Source organism: Lycium barbarum, chromosome 12 (genome assembly GCF_019175385.1).
Source record: "Lycium barbarum isolate Lr01 chromosome 12, ASM1917538v2, whole genome shotgun sequence".
Lineage (NCBI taxonomy): Eukaryota > Viridiplantae > Streptophyta > Magnoliopsida > Solanales > Solanaceae > Lycium > Lycium barbarum.
Genome location: NC_083348.1, coordinates 103,487,490 through 103,512,939, shown reverse-complemented (window position 1 = coordinate 103,512,939; position 25,450 = coordinate 103,487,490). Strand labels below are relative to the sequence as shown.

General features: G+C 33.3%; 2 protein-coding genes across 3 annotated transcripts; one reads left to right on the top strand and one right to left on the bottom strand.

Annotated features, from left to right (window-relative positions):
* Positions 1-8,624: 8,624 nt before the first annotated feature.
* LOC132621362 (uncharacterized) lies at positions 8,625-10,119 on the top strand. The gene has a single exon (XM_060335595.1). The coding sequence runs from the start codon at positions 8,869-8,871 to the stop codon at positions 9,862-9,864; it is 996 nt and encodes a 331-aa protein (XP_060191578.1). The 5' UTR covers positions 8,625-8,868; the 3' UTR covers positions 9,865-10,119.
* Positions 10,120-12,509: 2,390 nt separating this feature from the next.
* LOC132621361 (protein NRT1/ PTR FAMILY 5.8) lies at positions 12,510-24,969 on the bottom strand. 2 transcript variants are annotated; one of them, XM_060335594.1, is made up of 6 exons: positions 24,864-24,969; positions 24,676-24,779; positions 15,859-16,026; positions 15,452-15,669; positions 13,704-14,221; positions 12,510-13,476 (listed from the first exon to the last, which is right to left on the bottom strand). In XM_060335594.1, the coding sequence occupies exons 3-6, from the start codon at positions 15,911-15,913 to the stop codon at positions 12,657-12,659; spliced, it is 1,611 nt and encodes a 536-aa protein (XP_060191577.1). In that variant the 5' UTR covers positions 15,914-16,026; positions 24,676-24,779; positions 24,864-24,969; the 3' UTR covers positions 12,510-12,656. The 2 variants fall into 2 exon arrangements, with proteins under 2 accessions (XP_060191577.1, XP_060191576.1); XM_060335593.1 differs by lacking the exons at positions 24,676-24,779; positions 24,864-24,969 and adding an exon at positions 16,291-16,443.
* Positions 24,970-25,450: the final 481 nt, after the last annotated feature.

Below are 25,450 nucleotides of genomic sequence, written 5' to 3'. Positions count from 1 at the left end.
ACTGAGATTCGGCCATAATTTCCCATAATTCCTTCGGTCCTCATAATATTTCCCATCAATTTTCCTAAACCGTACTTTCTTACAAACCCATATTCGTCGGTCCAAACAAAATTGGCTACTACGTCAACTTCTTCGCCCGAAGATTCTTACATCATCTCCGGTCGAAGAGGGGCATCTGTTGACACCCAATTTTGTCCCTCTCCTATTTCATTTACCCGGGTTTCTAAATTTACTGACGAACTAAATACTTTATTTTCACTACTATTATTTTCACTACTCTTATTTTTAAACATTACGAGCATTACTTTATCACAAATTTTAAATGTTCGTCATCGTTTCATTTTCGGGTTTGGAATCATTAAATTAATTACAAGACAACACTTTGCGAAATATTTACTTTTCTACATATTAATTATTTATTGTCTTTACATAATATATATTATACCAATTATTAAATTAGAAGCCCAAAAATAATTAAAATAGCGGACGAAGGACCAACATTTTTTAGCCAAATTAATGGCCCAAAATACAAATACAATATCATTTTCATACCCAAATAATTAGGCCACATCTTTAATACTCAGCCCACATTTTCAACCCACATTTAAATTAATAGGCCAGCCCAAACGGACCAGCCCAATCCTATTTTTTACCCGACTCGGCAGCCCACTACAATTAAAATCCCTAATCCTTCACTCCCTCTTTCTCCATTTTACCCTAACCCTTCAGCCGCCCCCTTCTTTCTCCTCCTTCTCTCTCTCTCACACACCCCCTCCACGCTCTCCATCTCCCCCCACGTTCCTCATCGCCATCTCTGCTCCCCACTCACCACTGTCCCCTACATTCTCCCTGCCATCTCCATCTATCTTTGTTCCCCACGCCGATAGCCTCTCTCATACGCTCCTCTTCATTCCCAACTCTATAAATAATGGAATTACTCAATTGAAAGGGGAAGATCGTTTTAGAAAAAAAGGAGGGATTTGACGAGCAAGAAAGAGGAGAAAACAGAAAAAACGAAGGATTTGAAACTCAAAATCCCCCCACAAAAAACATCAATTTTAACCAACAAAAAACAGTCAACAATTACTCTATTTTGCTTTCCTTGTTTTTGTTTTAAAACTCTAGTTATTTTTCTTATCAAGTTCGAGTTCGTCGCGTTCGAGTATAGATTCGAGACATCGATACCCGCTTCACTGCGCACAAAACAGGGCATCAGAATATTTTGGAAGATTACCCTTCCATGTTTAGCTGAATCTCCTGGAATGATTTTGGTGTATCTGTTTGACATTTATCGGTTCCTTGTATGATTGCCTATATGTAAACATGTCTTTAAAACATAATCAGCTTATCAAATTGTCCAATTTCAGTCTGTTTTTGTGGGATTATAGGTTGACTAGACTTTAATGAATGCTGTAATGACCTTTTTGTTGCCAAGACTTAAGCATTGATAGGGTGCCCTGGTCTTGAGCTTATCATAGCTGCAATTTCTGAGTTTGCCTCTTGTTTGTCACTTGTTTTTTTTAGCTCCACTGTGGCCTGTTAAGTGTCTAAGTCCAAGCATGACATTCATGTCCTATTTCTATAGATAATACTACTTGCTGCTTGCTGTTAATCTTGAGCTTGTTTGCTTCTTGAAACTGCCTACACTCTATGCAAAGTTTAAATGATTATCATACATGTCTCCCAAATCGCATGGAATCTGGTCTTATCACCTCCAAACTGTCTACTTTTGAGTAATGAAAAATCTGTGTGAGTTTGTGTCTTTTCTTGTTGTCTGTTTGGCCTAGCATGGCTCTGTATAAACATGTACCATCTGGTTCTCTTTCTGTTGGTTTAAACTGATTCTGAGTTTTTTTTTTTTTTTTTTTTTTTCAAAACCCACCTTATCTGTTTGCCTATAATAGATGTTATTATAGCATGGTGATATTGCTTACTTGTTGTGATCTTTAGAAATTTTGTTGGGTATTTATTGGAGTATGGGACTCTGGATTAATATAGTTGCGAAAACATGTTTTCTAAATGTGTGCTATACTAGTTGCTTCTATAGTTATTTATTTGAATCCAATATAAGTCTTACCTTGTCCATTCTCTTATGATTCTGTATGTTAAAGTGTTTTTACTCACTGTATAGCAGCAGTGTTTGATAGTATTGTGCAAAATGGAGAAAGATGTACACAATAGATAAGTGCAATAGGGTCTCATTGGTATAGGTTTAAACCTTCCCTGGTGTTAATCTTCTATACATCCTTATGAATGTGTATACATGAGATATACTCAAATATACACAGAATATTCACAATCTACTGATCCTCTTTTAGTTTATGTTCTACATGTTTAACTTTATTCGTTGAATAGATACTAATTCTTTTTTTTTCCATTTTTTTATGCATGACATCTCACATACGAGTTTGAAACGACTTGTTTTCTTCCGCATTTGGCGTTGGGCTAAAAGCCCAACATGAAATCTTCCTCCGGTGTCAGCTCTGTCCACTGCCCAAGTAGAAAACAAAATCTGGGCCAAAGCCTAATAAACCAAGACAGCCCACAGCAGCAAATATGAAGGAATTTACTGGGCATAAGCCCAGTAATGGAAACAGTTCATCACATTTGGGCCTTAATAAGTGGGCCAGATTCATTTTACTCTTTCCTCTCTTCCTTATTTTTATTGGTGTTGTGTATTTTTATTTGCTTTGTAGGACTAACATCTTATTTTATTTTATTAATGTAGATAATGGCTAGTATATTAATGAAGTTTAGTTTAATAGTGGGTAGTTAATTCAAAAAAAGAGAAAACTAATAATTAGCTTCACTAGTTTATGTCGAAATTATTTATTATCCCTAATATTTATCTTTTGGAATAATTGCTCTTCAAAGTACCATGACTATATATCTTGACTAAGAGAATCAAATTGCGCTTACTATTTTAGAAGTTTTAAAACACTCCAAATTTTATACTAACTTATCCTAAGAAAAATAAAAGGAAATAGGTTTCAGTGGATAACTTTTTACTTTAGTTCCTTCCAACACTTAATACACGATTGTTCGAAATAACCTTAGCACCATATATATATATTAAGTTGCTAGTCTTTATATGAAGCCTTTAATATTTATTCAACATTGATTTTACAATAACTCTTTGAAATTGCGAGTCGACATAGCTCACTTTTCTTCAAATACGTACAAACATTATCTTTTAGATCATTTTAACTAAACTCTTTTATGCACTTACTATTTTCTATAAGTGTTATTTTAAATAATGCTATTATACTTTTCGTCTTAAAACCTTAATCATATTTATAAGTTGTATTTCAAAACAGCATTAAAAGTACTCTTTTATACGAATTATTATTATTTTTTACAAGTTCCATTTTAAATAGCACTCTTACATATTTATTTATAACTTTAGTCATACTTATAAGACTACTTTATTTTTTCTATAATACTATATTTACACTTAGCCTAATTAAATTTTAGTCCGGTCGGTTAACCATTGTTAATGGGTCTTTAAGGGTGCTTAATACCTTCCCTTTAGACTAATTGAACCCTTACCTAGAATCTCAAGTTTCGCAGACCTTAAACAGAGTTAACTCTAAACATAACTTTAATAAACTTTAGGTGTCCTAATTCACCATAAATAATTAGGTGGCGACTCCTTAAAAACAACAAAAACAGGAATCTCCAATACGTCATACTTCTAACTTTAACTCTCCGCGGTTAAAAAAAGGGGTGTGACATACCAAATGTCATTTTGAGATCTCTAATCAAGATGAAAGAGTATTTATTATTCCCATCATAATCTTTTGTGGTCTTTAATTTTTTTTTCCGTCAAATTCATTTTACAAAACTAATGATGTCAAGGAATCGGGTGGGAGCTTGGAGAGGGACCGCTCAGGGCTCGGCTACGAGCGACTTAAGGAGCCTGCTTTAGGGGTCGACTGACCCACCATCCCTTTTGATGCAATAATCAAAACGAAACTATAAGAAAATGGCAAGAAATTAAAGGAAAGATAATTTGACACAACTAAAGACCCAATTTAGCAACCAAAGTTCTTCCATTAACTAAGACTTCTAAATTAGGAACAATAGAAACACCAAACTCTTAGGATGACCAAGAGGGATTTAACACCCTAATAACCAATCCTCTCAACAATGTTCTCAATCAATAGCTTAAACAAGCTCTCAACTCTCGAGAGTTTTACAATAGCAATATCAATAATCAAAATAGTCTACCTAGGGAAATAAACCTACTCTTATTTATACTAGATAAAAAAGGAAGACAACTATGCTATTACAAATCTACCCTTAATGAAGTAAGGACCTTGTTTGGCTGTCTTCCTTGAACTTGAAATCTGAAAATGTTAACATTTAAGTAGTAGCCTCATTGCAAGCATAGCCATCTTCATTCCCTTTCTCCAATCCGTCTTCCCATGCAATCTTCCACACTTGGGATCTCCGAAATGGTGCCAAGGCATGCTCACGAGTGCTCATCTTCATGCATATTCCTTGTGATCAGTGGAGCTCCTCGCCTTGATTCCACGTAGGTGACCTTGGGATAACTAGGATTGCATCACATTTGTTAGAGTTTGCCCTAAATTTCCTATCTTATTTGAATTTTACCATGATTGTGTTTTACTTCAAAAAGAATTTCTTGATAGAAAATGTTTTCTTTGTAGAAAAGGACTCTACCATAATTATCCTTTTGTGTAGTCATTAACAGAATTTCATTTAGGAGGAGATTATTCTCGCATAGTTTTAATGTTTATTTTTTAATATTAGGTTTCTCAATATATAGGTCACTTGACCAAATCATATTATAATATTATGTTTTTTTTTAAGTATATTGTCGTTATTGTCTGATTTATCGTTGTTCGAGTTTTGCAACGATTATCTTCCACATTACGCCACGTTATTTTAATCCCAACACCCTTAGGCCTAATTGAGCCTGAATTTTTAAGTTTGTATTAAAATTTTGGAATTTAAACACATAACAATTAAATAATTTTAAAAAGAAAATCTCGGAGAGTAAAAGCCTTTAATTTTATTAAGATAATTTTAAGACTTATATTTTTAATACAATTGATAAATTGTAATTTGTATTTTGACTTTCAAATTTGACCTGCTTTATTATTGCTTTATATGAGCTGAGGGTCTATCGGAAACGACATCTCTATCTCCCAAGGTAGAGGTAAGGCCTGTAGATGCTCTACTCTTTCAAACCCCACTCGGTGGGACTAAACAGGATATGTTGATGTTGTAATTTTTGTTTTTACTTTTAAACTTGCACATTCATAGTACTACTTTTGCCATAAGTTCAGGTTTTTTCCTCATTTTCTTCTCGTATGCCAAAGTTTCATCTTTTCGTTCTAACCTAATTTCGAAATAAGACTATTGGTTTCAAAGATGTCTTCCTCTATAAAGTGGTTGTGGTCTTCGAGTTGCAACCTTTCTTGACCAAAGGTGCTAGCTTTCCGAAGCTATACTTGGAACTTGAATACTTGTAACATTTAGGATGATTCTAAAAAGAATCGGATATTAATCTCAGTTGTCCCTCAACCATTACAAAATGTTGAATCTTCCTTCTTCATCGTTGATTTCTTACAAACAAACATGAAGCTCGATAATTTGTGTAGTAGAACGTGTTGCGGCTAGTACTTTACTTCAAATATTAAAACGTTTTACATCAGCTGGTCTTTTAGAATATTAAGTTGAAGAAGAAGCAGGATAGGGATATTTAATGTAACACTATCTAGTAATCTTGATAAGAACTATACAAAGTTTGAGTTTGAAATTATGTTAGCCTAAGTAGTTTCGAAACTTGTTCGTTTCGATGGTTGGATGTCTAAAACTTCATAAACTGTTTGTGTAAATACTTCTACATCCGGAATTCCATCACAAGATTTAGTACAATTGCAATTTGAGAGGGGTGAAATAGGGAAAAATAGTTTTGAATTTTTCGTAGTATTAAAGAAAAAAAAAAACTAAAAATTCAACGAGAACTCTAAGAGAATAATTCAATCATCCTCTTCTAACATATCTTCATTACTAGTGCGGACGTTGTATGTTATTAATTTTAAGAAACCAAAGACTGCCCAACACTAAAGCACCGCTTAAACGCCACCTCAAAATATCACCAAGTTAGGCTGCATTTGTTTTCATTAAGATTAAGACGTCTAAATCTGAATACACATTTGAATATTAAGATGTTGTATTTAAATTCGAATACGGAATAATTAAGACCGTTTGTTTTTTAGTATCTGAATGTGCATACTTTTATTTTATTTTAAAATTACTCTCTCTGTCTTAATTTGTTTGATATTTTTCGCTTTTTGAGAGTCAAACAAGTTGTTCTTTGGCCGTAATAATTTGGAAAGTCTTTTAAATTATTGATTATGGTAACTTATAGTGGTTTTTTTTACATAGATTCCAAATATGTAAATTTTATTTCAAAACATTTAAATATTAAATGTCAAACAAATTGGGACGGAGGGAGTAATAAACATAATTTTAAAAAGGATACAATCTTTAATTGTGAAACACCAGTGAATTTCGACATTCTTGTAGCCAATCACTAGAAGAAAAATCATTGAAAACCTTTTTAGCCTCCAATTCTTAAATCGTATGTTTTCCTAATCCCTTAAATTTTCTCCAGCACCTGCTCCTATTGGCGGAACTAATCATTTATGTCGCCATAACTCCACAAAAAACCACCATTGTTTCCTTTGAATATGACCTCCTTCTTGGAAGATTTGCCTGTTTCTTCCCACAAAAGACCCGATTTTGAAACATGGGTGTTTGTATTCTCTATTTTTACATCTGTATTTGCTGGGAAGAAGGTAGCTTTTTATTCAAAAGACAAGAATGAAAATTTATGCATACCAAAACCGACACCGGTTCCATTGAAGTTGGTCAGTACCATTGCTTCCAATTGAACAAATTACCAATCAATAGAACAAAGATTTACAAATTTGGAGCAGTGTCACCGGGAGCAATATTCTTCACTTTACAAATCAAATTTGATGTAGTCTCTTCATTTCACATTTAGGATATAGAATTTCTACAACTAAACTTCGATGACATTCAGTGCTTCGAGATCTACCAATGGCACAAGATTAACTGGAAGTTACCAATATCATCCCCCAAGAAAATGAACTTATACCCACTGACTGCTAGTTCTTTCTGTTTTATCATTTCCTGTATGCTTGCTGACTTAATGGAAAATTTGAGTGATGAAGACCTGCTTATCCGAGAAAAATTATTTAAATTAGGAGTCTTGTTGAGAGCTTGTATATAAAGGTGATCAGATGTAGTAGACTAGAAATGTTTGCATTGTTTTTTGACCCCTGCTCTTCTCGTTTATCCATCCCGAGAAAAATTTAATTTCTTCTTCTCTTCAAAACATGGTTACATTCTTCTTCTCCTCTTCATTTTTGGTATGACATTCATGTGAATGTTGCTGGGGTCGAAGAGAGGTGTTGGTAGAAGATTGACGGTGGGTTGGGGTCTGGGAGTGGGGGCAGCGTGACGGTGGTGCTGGTGGTGTAAAGGATTTGGGGGGTGGGGGTAGCGTGAAGGTGGAAGGGAAGGGCGGCGTGGGGGGGGGGGGGGGGGGGGGGGGAGGTGTGGTGAAATGAAAAAGAAGAGGGAAAATTAGTTTTAAATTTTTTTAATTTTGTTAATAAAATAAAAAAAGCAAAATTGTGAAAGAATAAATAAAATAAATAAAAATTAGAGGATTTTTTGACGTGGCATTGACGTGGGGAGAGAGTGTGTACACTCTCCCCTAATGCAAATGGTCATATTGTATCAGGGAGCAAAAAATATCACTTTTAAATATATTAGGTGTGTAATAGGTCGCTCGTATAGTTTAAGTGTGATATCGACATTTTGAGTATAGTTTAGGAGTGTTTTGATGTATTTTGCCAAATTATATGTTGGAGAGTTGTTTTTCGGTGATATGGATTTGTAACGGTCATCACGATCCTCTGATGAAACAAAGAAGGAAAAATAAGGCACAATTTTTATTTTTATTTTTGAAAAAAAGAAAGAGAAAAAGTACTCTAGATACCCCTGCAACTTGAGCTTGTGTAACACAATTTGTTTTTCAGAGTGTAACAAACGACAACTTTGGAGTACACACATGTTACCAAATCTTTTCTCAGTCTTGAGAAACACAAATGTACACAATACTAGCAGTGACAAAATTAATCATAAGACATAATTTGCTCAATCCATTCAAGTTAAGGCGGATTAATTACTTGTTTTTATTGATTGAGTTCATTTTAACCCGTCTAATTTAGTTCATCTTATAGGTAGCCCAAATAAACCTATAAATAGTCTTGTCTACATATTTTATAAAAATATTTTTATTTGATAAAGTTATATATAATCACAACAAAGAGAATTTTATTATTATATATTTTACAAAATTATAAAAAAAAAACAAATAAAAAATTAAAACTTAATAAAAATTAAATTAATAGAATTATAAATTTAGTAAGAATTGAATGTGTTGAATTATATTCATTATTTAATTTATTTTATCACAATTTATTTCAATTTAAATAACTTTTAAACGGATTAATAACCCGTCAATTTAACATCCCCGAGCAATACTATTCACGCCAAAAAAATAAGAAAGAAAGGAAAGGAACGAAAGAAAACAAAGAGTTTGATGATTCTAGGAAAGTCAGGTGGAAAGCAAATTCAGACAAGTCCAACTAAAGCTGCGCAGACTAATTCCTAAATTGGCAGCCACACCCTTCCCTGATCAAAATTAAAGAACCTTCCCTACCCCTACCAACATATAATAACACACGCAGACGCAATATTTTCTTCAGATCTAAACAATAATAGACAAAGTCAACAACAATGGGATTATTCAATTACACCGTCGCCGGTGGTGGTTTCATACTGATAGGCGCGTGGGAATCACTCGCTTCCACCTCAACTGCCCTCAAAAACTCATCACAGCCGTCCACGTCACAAAACCCATCTACAGATAAACATACCCAAGGTTCTGTTTTTTCTTCATCAATCACCTTTGTATTAATCTTGATCCTTTCTTTCCTTTCCGTTCTTGATTCTTTATTATCCTTTTTCGATGCAATTAACTCTAAAGACAACGTTGGTTCTGTTCTTCAATTACAGGTTATAGCCATTTCTCTTTTATTCTTTCTTTATTCGGTTTTAGGCCTTATCACCCGTTTAAAAAAATCGTTTCTTTTACCTACTCCGATCCTTAATTTGGTTTGTCTTTTTGCTTTTGCTGAGGAATTTTTGTTGTTTTATCTTCAAAGAAAAGATCCAAGTGGAGTTGAGAATCGTTACTATGATCTATTACTTGTACCTATTACTATTTGTGCATTTTGTTCGTTTCTTGAATTGAAAAATCCCAAATCGAGTTATACTAGATTAGGACGTGGGATTGGGTTGATATTACAAGGAATGTGGATTTTACAAATGGGGTTTGCTTTTTTCTCTGATTTGGTTGCACAAGGATGTGCTTTACATGAAAAAAGTAGAGGAAATTATACGGTTAAGTGTAAAGGTCATCAAGAATATCATCGAGGCCGAGCTATTGCTACCCTTCAGTTCAATTGCCACCTTGCTCTTCTTGTAACTGTGATCTCTTTTGTGTACTCAATTGTGTGTAAAAAGAATGGTATTAGTCGCGAACATATGAGGTATAGACCTATTGGAGCGGAAATGCAACATTTGGAAATGGATAATCAAGCTCATTTTACGTTGGACTCTGATGAAGATGATAATGAGAATGGGATAAAAGAAGAGATGAATGTTGAAATGCAAAGGGCTATCGTGCCAGTTCCTGAATCAGAAACTAATGGCTATCATACCGGTCCTTGAGGTAATCCACGGTTAGAATTTTTTGTTACTAGGTATAAAGAGTCTTTGCAGAGGTAGTTATGCTTTAGAGGTTGTATAAAGGATTTGAGAAAGGAAAAAAAAAAAAGTTTCAGTCTTTTTTTGTTTGATGATTCTAGTTGAAATTGCAGTGTTGTGTTAGAAATTTATATTTTCCTTTGTTGTATGTCTGCGGATGACTTGCTCTTTGATACTAATGATGAATCAACTTTTCTTATGAAAAGAAGCTTTACTACATTTTCCATTTCATAGTTCATTCTCTATATTTGGACTTTTAAATTGTAAATCTTTCTTTGAAGATTTTAGAGTTCAGGCTGTTGAGTTTCATCTTTGCCTAGACTCTACACATTCCACTCATAAGTAAAGTTCTTAGAAGTTATGCACTTCCTAGTAGCGTATCTAATTGACCATGCTGTAGATAAGCTAGAGAGGATTTGGTTTAATGGACATGATATATCCATTGTATCTGGCGTTTCTGACAACTATGTTACTAAAAAATAAAGATACCTTGCGTAAAATGTATGCACAGTCATATATCTATTTAAAACATGGTCACAATACGAGTTAATGCTTGCATTAATGTTTTCCCGTGAACATCCTCTCTATGGTTTTTTCTAAAATTGCTTTTCAGAGATTTGAACATACCAGTTCTTGAAGAGTCTGGAAAAAGGAGAATGAGATCATTTGGTAATGATGCTTTGGGTTATATTTATAAAAAGGGAGGAAAAAAAAAAGAAAGAAAGAAAAGATAATGATGCTTTTGGTTACACTGCGATAGCTGCATGAATATAATGTGGTGATATTCAGGAGCGGACCCATGTATTAGTTTTTGGTGCTCGAGCACCATACCCTAGGTAGACAAAAAATATTGTATTCAGTATAAAATAATAAATAGCACCCAGGAAGCAATATTAGATCTTGGTGCTCTGGTTAAAATGTTGTAGGCTTTAGGCTAAGTCATGGAGGAATCGAGTTCGAATCCTACTCAAAGCAATATATTTTTTGTTGATTTTAAGGTGAGCACCCAGGATCGTTGAATCCTGGGTCCGCCACTGGTGATATTTTGATAAAGATCTCTTAAACTGCTAGTTTGAATGCCATACTTTCTGATCTGGGAATATCTTTATTTTCGTGATAAAACAGTTTATATTCTTTGACCTGACACATGAAACAGAGGTTATGACTAGGCTGCACATTAGTTCTGCTACACCAGCTGCACTACCTCTTAGTTAACCAGCTCATGGTGAACGCTTCACCAATTAGATATAGGTAAAAGGCAACATGAAGAATGAGACCCTATCACCATGCTCTGAATTACAAGAATTGGTTGAAATTCAACTTAATGTATTTTTTATGAACTATTGGCTTGATCTTGGTTTTTTTGATCAGGAGACCAAAGGTAACCTTCATCCTGTTACACATGTCATCTTATCACATTAATGGGTAGGCCGTTATTCTGTGACGGTTTTCCTCAAAAAGTATATCTGTATGATCATTAAGGAAAAGAAAGGTCAAATACTTTTAGAGGCTTTAGATGATTTTAGTACTCCAGTGCATCTGGGCAAGAGAGATTGGAGTTGCAGACTTTTACTTTTCATTCAGCGGTTTTACTTCGATGATGACCAAATACCTAAGAGAGCTTGATTATCCTAAAAACTTGCGCAAATCCAATTGATTTTCGAGAGTATTCAATGGGGTTATCTTACACTGTGGATGTGAATTCATCGACAAGTTAATATTTCTCGTTGTAGGGTGATGCTAACTACTGACACATTTCCAATCCTCATGTTCTTTAGATCTTTGATTGTTTGCATGACGTTTCTTCTAATACCAACTACCAATTTGTATCCGTTTTGTTCAGAGCACCTCAGTTAGACTTCAATGATAGCAATGGAGCTTTCCACATCTACTGAATTTGAACTTTACTACTAATCTATGCAAACTCTGGCTGCTACTAGGTAAAGAAACTTCTGTAAGCTTTTCAAATGTCACATGCTTATTCATTTGCTTATCGTTTGGTTTATTGTTGGCGTCAAGAGTTTCCTAGCGCATATAGTTAAGTTCAGTAAAGAACTAGATACTCATTCTTTCATAAATGATCTCTGCAAGATGTGTATTTTAATCTGAATATACTAGCAAAACATTTTGGTTTGCAGCATCTCCTAAACTTTGAAATGCTGGTCATTCAAGAATACAAATGACCAGCACCCAGCTTAAAGACGTTGATAACCCTGAAATATCGAGTATCGAATCTTAACTTTTGTAAATAGTTTCCCCGTATTTTGACGAAGTTTTCTGATGGTTTAGTTTGAATTATGCCCTCATTGACCTATCAACGAACTTATTTCCAATTCAATCCGCTGAGACATGGACTGGTCTAACTTAGAATATAGTCATAGTGGATTGATAAAGTGACAAATAAATTTGGACGAGGGAAGAAAATTTATCCTGTTTCTAACCGATTGTGATAAAAAAAATTGGAGGAGGAGCTCATCGCTAGTTTGTAAGGATATCCATGGCTCGTCATCTCTAAGATACCTCATTACAACCAATAAACATACATTTTGGAATGGATCAAAAGTAGAGGTTTTTTGTTCGTTTGTAAACTTAAAGCGGATGCAACAAACTAAATAGGAATTCAAAGTTTTATCTTCCTTATATACAGTGTTGACTATATACAAGTGCAGAACCTTCAATTTCTACTAGAAATGAATGTTCACTCACATCGCAAAATATAGCATTCGACAATAACAAGCAATCAGTCACTACAACACTCAGATAACTGTAACTGTCCTGCTCCTATAAAATCGACAGAAAATCATAAACATCAAGAAACTGGCAGCACTTGACAAGGCCAGAAACCAGTAGTAGTTATCTAAACGGGCCTTTCTCATGTCATCGGCGAACCAGTTCTGCTTTTCTCCTATTGAACTTGTCAAATGTTCAATCACGGTTATAAGGAATGAGCTGAAGAAACTACCACACCCGAATACACTAGTATAAAGGGCTATACCTAAAGTTCTCATATTTATTGGAACTTCAGAATAAAAGAACTCTTGCATACCAACAACTGTGAATATATCTGAAATTCCCAAGAGAATGTATTGAGGCAGCAACCAGAATATGCTCATTGGCACATCTTCTAAAGTTGAAGTCCCCATATTTCTGGCAATATCTAGTCTTTTTCTTTCGGTAACAGCTGCAATTATCATTGCTATTACTGAAAGGAACATACCTATTCCCATTCTCTGCATCACAGTGATACCTTTCTCATTGCGTGTCAAAACACGAATGAAGGGGATAAAGAACGTGTCGTACAGAGGCATGAGAAGGATTATAGATATGGTGATTGAACTTTGAAGAGCAGCTGGTGGAATTCGGAAGTTGCTTCCAATGTTTCTCTTCATTGTCATACCTTGTTTAGTGAAAAATGTTGCAGGTTGTTGAAAAATCACAGCAAACATCAGAAGCATAGTCCATACTGGCAGTAGAGGTAGTATTACTTTTAAAATTTTGACCACCCCATTCTCTGTTTTTTTATCGGCACCCTCGATGCTGCCTGAATCTTGTTGGCAGAGTGGTGTATTTTCAAGTCTATGAACAAAAAAATAAGCCATAATTAGCACTACTGGCCAAGAAATTTATTTGTTTTGCTTTTATTAAGTGATACACAATATCACAACGTCCAAAAAAAGCTAGACTGATTTAACATGTTATAGCAGGTCAGCTATCATTTTTACGAAATTACAGATACGTTAGAAGTGAATTGATTGTCTGAAATATTTTAAACTCTTCTACAAAAGCTTTAAAGAAACACTTACTCGATCTCAACAGCCTTTGACTTATTGGTATGTGGTACAGCGATCTCACCACAGGTCAATCTTGACGTAGCCGCTCTAATAGATTTAACTATATCACCCAGTGACTTGATATGAATAATTTCGCCATCGTTGTTGTGTGTATAAAATCGGTTTCCAAATCTGAAGACTATAACCGATACTATCATGGCAATAGAGGGAATGGCGAAACCTAATCCCCATCCTAATGTATCCTGTATGTATGACATGACAGAAACTCCAAGTAGACTGCCACAACAAATGCCAAAATACCACCACTGGAAAAATGTGCTCTTCTTCTTGGTGCTCTGGTCATTTTTTGTACATGGCAATTCCTCTTCGTCATCCAATTGGTCCGCTGCAAAAGCTTGTAAGGACGGGTTGTAACCCGCTTGGCCTAGTGAAATTAAATGCAGAGACCATTGTAAGGATGACGAGAAACCCGATTTGTCCGTAGAAGTCCATGGCCAGTGTAATGCTAATGATGTCAAAGCTAAAAGACCCTGATTGTTTAATTTTCAAAGAGAGTTATTGTCAGTATATCTCCTTTTCAATGAGGCAATACTATTAATCTGCTCTTCATATTAGTAACATATTTCGATTGAAACTTCTTTACTATTTGTTAATGTTATATGTATTTCCTTTTCAATGAGGCAATAAAAATGTACTATTTAGAAGACAAAACAACTCTTTCACGACAAACAACTGTTTATAACCGTAAGTATTCTCATAAACCAAAACAGAACAGTGGCAAATCTTTGTGCACTGAGCAGACATAACAAATGCGCCACAAAAGAAGCGACACCTAAAATCAGCAATAACGTAAGTAAAGTGAGTCGACAATGAAACAAACTGTTATACATACTTTAAATAGAAGTTGTTAAAGCTGCATTCATTACGTGCAAGATTTATGTTATATTTATGTTATAATGCAATGTTATTGCGCTCTACAGATTAAAAAAAAGGTGGGTAATGACTCAAGGTTCCACGTACATGGTCCACCGTGGCTGTTGCTAATGATCTCCGTGTAGATAATCCACCAACCAAACTCAAATATGTAAAAATCAGTATGTATCTTTTTTCCCTCCCCGATATTGGCAAAAAGTCATCTTTATTAGATCAAGAATTTTTTTCCCATTTTGATAAAAAATTAAATCTACTGTCTTTTTTAAATTGACATAGCCACTAGATCCTAATAAATGAATATACTACATTAGGAAATAGTCGGGATAACATTAAGGGCTCGTTTGATTTGCTAACAGAATCGCGGGATTATTATCTCACATTCTAATACCTAGATTTTGATATAAAATGTATACTGATATTAGCTAATACCCATAAACAAATATGGGATGAATATAATCTCAAATTTTATATCGAGATTAATATTCTTATCCCGATAACCAAAGGACCCGAGTACGATTTGTTCAAGAAATTCGTGCCTATGGGATTGTTTTGAATTTTTCAAAACTCCAGAGACATGCAAAAGAACTAAAAACTCTAATAAGCTTGCAACCTACGAACTGCCTTAGCAGCTATACTAAAATTAAGCTTCCTTCATGTGAAAAGGATTCAACAATTTGGACTTACACAAGATTTTGTTTCAACTCTATCTGCAGAGTATAATTTTCTAACCAGCACAAAGGATTCACTAAACCACCTCTGAGCAGTAGCTCCTCAAATTGTGTATAGAAAGTTAAAGAGATGAACTGAAAATTTGAAAAGGAACTTACGGCAAAATATAAAGAAGAAGAAGCCAACACAGTGGTGTAACGATCCAAATAAGAATCAGCTAGTGGAGCAACCAGCAGTGGCAGCATAGACGTAATACCAATCCAATTGTTAACCATCTTTGCCGCAGCTGAATTGCTCATTTTAACCACATCTGTTAAATATGTCACTAAGTTTGACGCCACTCCTTTGAATGCAAATCTCTCCATTCCCGCTATCACTGCCAAATTAAAATCATAATCCACACGTCCATGTAAATATTTTTATCTTTGGAGATTACAAAATACTTTAACTATGCCTCAGTTCTTCATTCAAGCTCAACTCATATATCATACTGAAGATTATTGAGTTAAAACTACCTAGGAATGAAGTACTGAATATAAAATCAAAGGGGTGGGGGGTAATTTACCTATGAGGAGAATACATGGTTTGTTGAGCTTTCTTCGACTTTGTCCTCCAGCCATGAAGGGAGATTCAGAAAGAAAGGTTTAGTGAAAATGAGAAATGTTGGAGAAGATAACAAGGCTCCTTAATTATATGTTGTTGCTGCTTTCATTTGCTCTCAGTATTTCAGTCACTACACAAAACAAACAAACGAATTAGTGTTAATATAAGGCCGTACTTTAAAGATCTTATATTTGGATTGGCTAGCTAGCTCCATCTCAACAATGCAATTAACAAATTATATAGTGATTTAAAGTAGCAAAAAGAAGTTGAGTCTTTTTCAGCAAGTAAGATAACTTTTAGTGAGACGTATAATGTAACACTGGACAATCACCAAAAGCACTCAAGAGATAAATGATATAGCATAAGAAACAAATGTTACTAAATGATTTCTTACTTTAGTCTTGGCAGACAATTTGTCGCACCTATGTCCATAAGAGGTGCGAATAAACAATTGTGAAAATATACAGTAATATACTCTGCACACAAACTGAGGTTAAGATGATAAGGTTATTGGCCCTCTATGTTTAATTAGAAATTTCAGGAGCTTTGAATTTGGAGTCATCTTTAATAAAAGAAATATTTTACCCTGAAGTAAACTTTTCGATACAAATTTGATTAATCAAACCCTAAAACAAATTAATATCAAATTAAATCAGCTAAACTATTTAAAGAAAATCAACTTTTCTGAAAGGCTTAAAAATGGAACACTAGACCATCACTAAAAGTTCCTTTAGGCAAAGTTAGTAATAAATGATTTGAAGTCTAAAAGGCTAATAATGCAGCATTCCACGTTTTCAGTTGGCAGTGTCGTCACGTCGGTTTAATCTTAGATATACTTTTATTATGTCTTCATGCAAAAAAGCTCTTAACAATTCTGATGACTCCAAAGCGTATGTTAGTTTCATTCATGATGTATTTGATGTTGCACTATAATGCTTACTATTGCTCGACATATGGCAGTTGCAACCACTTGGATTATCTCAGAACCTGCCAGGTTTTAGCTTCGGAAATATAATATTTTACCACTTCTGTCAATTGGATAAGCAGAGAAAATCATAACAGTTTCATTTCAAAAATTGGCAAAGCCCACTGCAATAATCAAATACTCCTAGTTTTATTATTTAGGTTAAACAGGAAAAGCGACTGCTATAACTTCGAGTTTAAGGAATTTGGCGTTTTGTTTCAAATACATTATGATTTTTCATCCTTGGAAGTTCTGTTTTCCTAAATTTAAAAAACAAGAAGAGCTTCTCTCTTGAAGAAAACGTTCAAAAAAAAAAGCTTGGCTCTTTGCAGAGAATTATTACTTACTGTAAAATCTTTCTAAAAAAATTCCAACAAACTTCCCCGGAAGGATTCATTTTTCATTCTTTGACACATGCATTAGGCATTGAACTAAATTTAACACAAATTAAAAAAAAGTTAGGCATTGAACTAAATACCTCGACCAATTTTTTTTGTGGATACATGCTACTTTAGTTTTTGCCACCATAGGTATCTTTGTCTACTAAAACTTGGACAAAAGAAGAAAAAAATTACCAAATATTTTTTATCTTTTTTAAAATTCAAACATGAAGATTCTCCCTAATTTCTGGACTATCAAGCCACATTCATGGGTGCGTTGAACTGAATACCACTACGCTTGCACTTACTGCAAATTCCATCTATTTGGTACGTGCACAATAATAAAGAACTTTCATAAATCTTTTCCTAGGTTTGATTAACTAATATTAACTTTCTTTAAGATTTGCAATATTACGCTTATCTTTTTGTTTTATTTTCTTATAATAATTATTTTAAGTTATTTATTACTAATAAGTATAATTTCAATCTTATCAATTTGATATACTTATCATTCTTAAACTCTTCAATTAACTACTAAAATTACATTGGAGTAAGAAGGCATAATATATTAGGAGTTCAATAAGAATCTTTGAGATGGATGGAGAATAGGGTCCCAGTTTATTTGGGAAGGAATAGGGAGGTTGTTTTTCAATCAGTATGCCAATGTATGCTGGCAATATGCAGGGAAAATTGCACGCACGCATACGAACTTTTTAAGAAAGGCATGAGCAGTTTGTCATAAAAGCAACCTCAGGGGCCTATATGGGCATTTATGTTGATGAGTACACTGACTATATTTCTATAGGAATGAGAACTAAATTTTTGTTGATAAAAGGGATTGCTCAGACGATAAGCATCATTCACCTTCAAGACAGCAAAATCAGGAAACTCCTAGAAGGAGGAGTAAAAAAAAAATGTTGGAAAAGAAGCAGTGACAAAGTTAAATTTTTTATTAATTAGATTCAAGAAATAATAAATAAACACGAAATTGGTGAGAGGATTTAAAAACTATGTATACTCTTGTACCCCTAGCTCCACCTAGCTAGGAAACAAAAAGAGCACGGGGGCTATCTAGTTTTTTCTTTCTTTCTATTCCAAAGGAATCTAATTAGTAAATTAAGAATGTGTGGGAAAAGGCATATTCAATAAGATTATGATTATCTTTCATTAAATCATAAATGATTTAGAACAATTAGTCATCAATGATAATAATTATGTCACAATCCCAAATAAGTGTAAGTTGCTCACGTTATCAGTTCCAATGATTCAAATATGTAAATTGAGCCCATTTTATGATAAATCCTCATAGTACAATTAAAAAAATTATGAATATAATATCGTAAATCAAAATAAAGTTAGTGTTAGGAAGTCATATTTAAGTGAAGCTCTACGAGTAGTCCCTTCTATAAAAGTTTCTTAATTAGGAAAACTACTACTCCTACTACTTTATAGCACCGTTACGCCCAAACTTTGATTTGTGTGCCATAGGTGCTGAAAGAGATACCAAAACCACGCAAGGCATCAAGTAGTAAAATGTGTAGCTTGTGAGTTGTGAATGTTCATTGGAAGGAACTGATTTCTAGCGCTTGTCAATCAAGTTAGTAACATCTAAACTCATGAATATTTAATTAACATTACAACTAAAAAATCAAGTCAAAATTACACAGTTAAGATTTATGTGATGACGGATTTGACCTTTAGATCCGTATTCATGTTAAATACCCGCATTCTTATCTTATGATCTGATAGTAAATCAAAATCTAAATATTAAAATTAGCTTAGATAAGGTCAACTAATGAATTCTTTTAAAATCATTCATAATGCTCCATTCAGACACATTTCCCATACTTATAATTAAGAATTAATGAGTTCAATAATAGTATTCCAGGTCACCCCATATTTTTATCCACATCGTCAGCTAATCTAAGTGATGCAAGATCCTTTTTGGAACAAAAGAGGAGAGTGTTGACATAAAGTTGCTACAATGACAACATGAAAACTAAAGGAAAAGGTTATCATCTCCAAGACAAAACACAACATATGAGTTTCAAGTCTTTGTTTTGCATGATCGAAAGGACAATAATGTTAGTGCTGGATGATCAAAGTAAATTGTTCCAATTGGCAGTGAGGTGGTGGTTTAGTGATATGGAATTCACTTCATCTCTCCTTTTGACTCCACCACTATTTCTTTGGCTCCTGGCATGGTGCAATTAGAAACTCCCTTAAGCTAGTTAACTTTAAGACCAAACGTTTATCTTCCGAAGATTCCCTACCTAGCAAATCAGTTGAAGCCTAACGTCTAGCCATCTGAATTGTCACGCCATTCAACGGCGTCGGCAAGATTATCACGATAAATACCTACCACACTGACTATTCACACAAATTATGTTAAATATTGTTAATTTATCATAATTAAAAGTGAATTTAATGATCTGAAATTGTATTTTTTTTTTCATTTTCATATTGAAAAATAATAAGTATGAGAGGTGTTAAAGCTTTTTATCATCGGCGACCACATTCGAGTCTGAACTCGAGCGAATTCAACTTAGCTTTGTTACTGTACTTAGATTTTAGCATCACAGAGAGATAACTTTACATTATCTAGAATTATCTAGGCACCCTCGAAGGAGGGGTCCTGTGAACTTCTTCTCATAGATCAAGCCACAGTACTAGTCCGACAACACAAAAGCAGAATTCTCTAAAAGCAAGGTCGCGAGTGGCCAAGAAGGCCCACTTGGAGACTTGGGTTCTCCACATAAAAAATGAAGGTTGTTGATTAACCATGATTAAGTCCTTAAAATCTATGTGCAAAGACATATTATTCATCTATTGGCTTAGTGTAAACAGAGACGAATTTAGGTATAATTTTTGGGTCACGTGAACACATGGTCACTCGACTAAACTCGATATATTATGTGTATAATTCTGAAAATATATCTAATATTAACTGAAGGAACACATGGCCAAATTAGGCTGAGGGGGGCACTGGTTAGGGTTGTGTTTATTCCCTGAAGTTCTCGGGATCGAACCCGAGCTCTTGCATGTTTTATGCTTTTTTTTTCACTAAAGCAACTTTTTAACTTTCCTTTTTATATTATTCTAAATCCTTTTTCTTCTATAATTCTAATTACCCAAAAGTAAAAAAAACATGTTTCTTTTTTTATATTACATCTAATGACCTTTTTCCCCCCTTTATTTCTAATTACCCAAGTCCCAAAAGACAAAAGAAATCAAAAAACCCTATAGGCGCTAAGCTTCAATGAACCAAAAGCAAAAGAAATCAAAAAATCCCGTAGCTGATGGTGAACCCATCCTCTTAAAACACTGGATTATCCTCTGGATATAAATATTGGGTGCGAGTAAGTTACGTTCGATTATCTCCAAGGAGTTCTATCATATGCTATATGCATGTAAGAAAATATTTTAACTTTATATGATTTTCTAAATCCCTTCCACCCATTTAGCTCCACCACTAATGCCAATGCCATATATTAAGCATTTCTACCCTTTAGCTCCGCCATTACGCCAGTGCCATATATGCATCTTTTTCACGATATATAGAGTTGTATTACTTTTTAGTATTTGTAAGTTGTAACCACATCGATCTCCCCATCACGAATCACTCCAAATTTAGAATATAGTGAAACACCAAATTGAACATCTTACGTTTCTTAAAAAGATGCGGATATAAAGAAGATGCACCAAAGTAAGAAAATGAATAAATTAATGGGTGGACCATCAATTATTTTATTTACTTTAATTAATATCAGTAACGAAGAATGGTAGTGATTGCTAAGTCAATACTCATTTATGTAAGCCATACGTACCTCCTTTAAACTGTGATCACGTAGAAAGGGGCATGTATGCTCGTCATATTTACTCAATTATGAATCTACGATTAAAAATAAGGAGGAGGAAATAATATCATTTTCTTTTATGAATTATATACGAAAAGGACCAAAATCATCCATAATGTTTGGGTTTGGATCAAAATCATACATATTCTTTCACATGGTGCACTAATAGTACATTATGTTTGAATAAGTGGTGCACTTTTAGTCACAATTCCAAATAAATTTAACGGAAAAGAACAAAAATGCCCCTGAACTTTTAGAAAAGGTATAAAAATACCCTTTATTCATCTATTTTGCTAAAACTACCCCTCAATTCAACTTTTTGAGAATTTATTCCGCTTGACTAACGGACAACACTAATTTAAAAAAAAAAAAAAAAATTGCAAATGACATTTTATTACTGAAAAATTGATTTATTCTTTTAAAAAGAAATCTGAAACCTTGGAATTTTTTTAAATTTGAAAAAAATTTTTTGAACGAGTAAAACCTTGACTAACGGACAACACTAATTTTTTTTCTTTTCAAAATGTGAAAAATTGGATTTTTATAAAAATCTGAAAAAATTAAATTTTTTATGGAAAAACTGTGTTTAAAAAAAAAACCAGAAAACTATCTTTTTTTTAAATCTAGAAGAAAATTATGGAGTATTAGTTTTGCACATTTTACTTAAAAAAACAATCAGTTTTTCAGATTTAAAAATTGAATTTTCTAAAAAAAAAATGGGGTTTCCACCCGTTATTTTTTTTTTTCCAAACTTAAAAAAATTCCACATGTTTTAATGAAAATCCAATTCTGTTTATATATATATATATATATATATATATATATATATATATATATATATATATATATATATAAAAGGCTTACTACATTTGTTTTTTTAAAGAAATGGATGTTGAAAAATTATTTTTCCTTATTCTACAAATAACGATTTTTCAGATTTCTTTTTAAAAGAATAAATCATTTTTTCAGTAATAAAATGTCATGTGCAATTTTTTTTTTTTTTTTTTTTAAATTAGTGTTGTCCGTTAGTCAAGGGGAATAAATTCTCAAAAAGTTGAATTGAGGGGTAGTTTTAGCAAAATAGATGAATAAAGGGTATTTTTATACCTTTTCTAAAAGTTCAGGGGCATTTTTGTTCTTTTCCGTTAAATTTATTTGGGATTGTGACTAAAAGTGCACCACTTATGCAAACATAATGTACTATTAGTGCACCATGTGAAAGAATATGTATGATTTTGATCCAAACTCAAACATTATGGATGATTTTGGTCCTTTTCTCAATTATATACCTCTGCAGAAAAATACGAATGACGAGCAAGAGTTTTAGCCGTTACCATTTGTTGCTTTTTGTTTTTCCAAGCAATTTTAAAGCTGAGTGAGATCATATTCATGGAACCCGTGATATGACGAAGAATGTGTAAGATTGAGATTGATTAAAAAAAAAAAAAAAAAAGTGATTTTGGGATCAAGTTACGTAAGAAGTTCTGTTAGCGCTTATTAAGGGGTTTTAGAATTGTTCTCACTCTTTTAATTCCAAAAAATTGCAGACCTTTCACTAGTATTTTTGGGAACTGCTCACTTTTAAAATCCTGAATGACCGCTCCACTTCCATCAACTCTGAGTAGATTGTAACAAGGGTAAAAAATATTCGTGTTTGCACCAAACTAATAAATGCAAATGCATGTAGACTTTTATCATTTAATCGGAGTTAATTAACAAACATCTTCATCTCATTAGATCATTTGACTATAATTAATATACATAATTTCGTGTAAATATTGGGTTCAAATGTATTGAGTCCCTTTGGGGACTATCTGATAAAATTGAAATATGATAAAAGCAGATGATAAAACAAAAAAACAGGGGACTTCTTCTAAAAGTATCAAAAGTTTTTCCTCCTTAAACTTCCCAATTTTGGAGGAGCTTTGGACCAGCTCACTCAGCCATGTAGTTTTGTTTTTTGACAAGAGTTTTTAAGTTTTATATATTGACGGTTTAAAAAGTACCTACATAATCATCACATTTTATTGTAATTGTAAGTAAATTTTTTATACGGTTTAATTTAAATTATACACACAATAGTGTAAAGATTTTTTACATTGTCAATAAATTTTAACTTGTAATAGCAGGTTAGTTATCATTTTTATCATATTATCAATTAATTACTTAATAAACGACTTAATTGTGTAAATGGTTACTTTTTACACAGTTAAATTGATTTTTTGCAACAAATGTTAATTGGTTGATAATAATGATAACTTAACTTGCAATCATTATTAAACTACATTAATAGGCCAGGAAAACTTTATATATTTTAATTGCCAGCTTAATATAGTGTACTTATTTTTAAAAGTAAATAGCATAACTAGATCCTCTTAGCAGTTCATGAATAACAGGGAAAAAGGAATTTATTTTTGAATTCCGTCTAATATAGAGGTGCGTATTTGACGAGAACTAATCTCAGAATTTAATGTCTTTATTTTTTAGCCCTTCTTCTGCGTACTCGTTTAATGATGCGCTAATATTTCAGTTCCCATTTATATACATGACATCAAATTTTATGAAAGGCTAGAACGTAATGAGAAACACAACATTTTCCAGCCCAGCATACGGCCAGTTGACTGCTTTATAAAACAAGTGTGTTTCGGAAAGACATCATTTGCACAATCTGTGAAGCATTGTCATCATTAGTAGCTTAATAACAAAAACATGTACCATATTCTAATAACAACCTCAACTTCTACACTATCAGAACCAAAAATTACCTAAGCGTTCTAATCCCGCGCGCCTACTTTAACATCTTCTTGATAGAGAACCATGTGCTTGGATTAGTGATATGGAATATATACTTTATCTCTTCTTTTGACTCTACTTTTTTATTTGGCTCTTTGGTTAGTGCTTGGAAACTCCCTTAAGGTAATTAACTCTAAGGCCAAAGTTCGTTTAATCTTACGAATATTCTCTACTACCCAATCACTTGATGCCTAACAACGTCAAAGTCATCTGAATTCTCACGCCAATGCCCATATATGCACTATTTCTACAAAGCCTCTTTATTGCTAGATAGAGTTGCGCAACTTTTTATTATGTACAAGTGCATCTCTCTATCTTGCATTAAACATATATATATATATATATATACTACTCAAAGAGGTCTAAATCTAACCTAGGTCTAAATTCAATCAAAAATATTAATGACTTAGTTTCATCGTTCAAAGTTTTGGTGGACAAAGTTAGTAAGTATTTATGCTGAGAAGATAGAAAGTACCCTATAGAATTAATCTATGTGCAAGTAAACTGGCCTGAATATCACGACTTTAAAAAGAATATAACTCCATCAATCGCAATAGTCAATAGAGGTGCTTTTAAAAAATGGAGCATGGTCCAAAATCAGAGTAATGAAAACCAAATTGAACATCGTACTTTTCCTAAAGAGGTGTGGATATAAAGCAGATGCACTAAAATAAAAATAAAAAATTTGAATCAATGGGTAGTAGTGCACTAATAGTTCTAAATTTGTACGGCTTAATAGTGCTGACTTAACATGTTGAAACCATAATTATGTAATGCTTACGCACCTGTTTTAAACTTTAATCACACAAAGAAGGCGGAAATGCGATGCGCCAATTAGATGCTCCAATTAAATGCTTGATCATCGGTAAATTAGTCGATGATTATAGATCTACAATTAAAATGAGACAAGAACAGAGATGTCAATGAAATTACTTTTCTTTACGAATGAAGAAAGTAGAGTTTCAGCCGTTACCATTTTAATTGTTCCTCGCGGGATTTGCTAAGCTGTTTAATTGAAGCTGTGTGACATCATAGTCATGGACACTGATATGCAGAGATAAATATGCAACTGAAAGAAGGCTGAGCTTCAGAGTGAGAAAAAAAAAAAAGATTGATTACGACTGGGATTAAAGTAAAACATTCTGTTACCGCTTTTTAAGGGTTTTTTTGGAATTCTTCAAACTTCTTTATAGTTCCCAGAAAACAGGGAGTACTTTTAAAATATCAAAAAATTTGCTCCTTAAAAAGTTAAAACTTGCCAATTTTTGAAGAGCATTGGACTCGTTCGCTCCACCATGGAAGTACCATTTTTAGAATAAGCATCATGAGGCCACTAATGCATTCGATAAAATTTATGCTCGGGAAAAAAAATCATTTTTTTTGTGATATTATTGGACGATGAGTTTATGATACATTAATAATTGTAATTTAAGACCACGTAATTTTCCTGATTCAAATGAGCAGCAAAACACGGTCATAAATTTGCCCAAAAATAGTAGACGTAGATGAATCTATAATGTCGACATCAACCTCATTAGAAATTATGAGAGAGAATGATCA

Excerpts from the sequence above, each read along its gene's own strand:
- LOC132621362 (XM_060335595.1), top strand. The coding sequence starts at position 8,869 with ATGGGATTATTCAATTACACCGTCGCCGGTGGTGGTTTCATACTGATA.
- LOC132621361 (XM_060335594.1), bottom strand. The coding sequence starts at position 15,913 with ATGGCTGGAGGACAAAGTCGAAGAAAGCTCAACAAACCATGTATTCTC. Across the intron at positions 15,670-15,858 it reads ACCATGTATTCTCCTCATAG|TGATAGCGGGAATGGAGAGA; the intron begins GTAAATTACCCC and ends TTAATTTGGCAG. Across the intron at positions 14,222-15,451 it reads CTTCTTCTTTATATTTTGCC|GGTCTTTTAGCTTTGACATC; the intron begins GTAAGTTCCTTT and ends TTAAACAATCAG.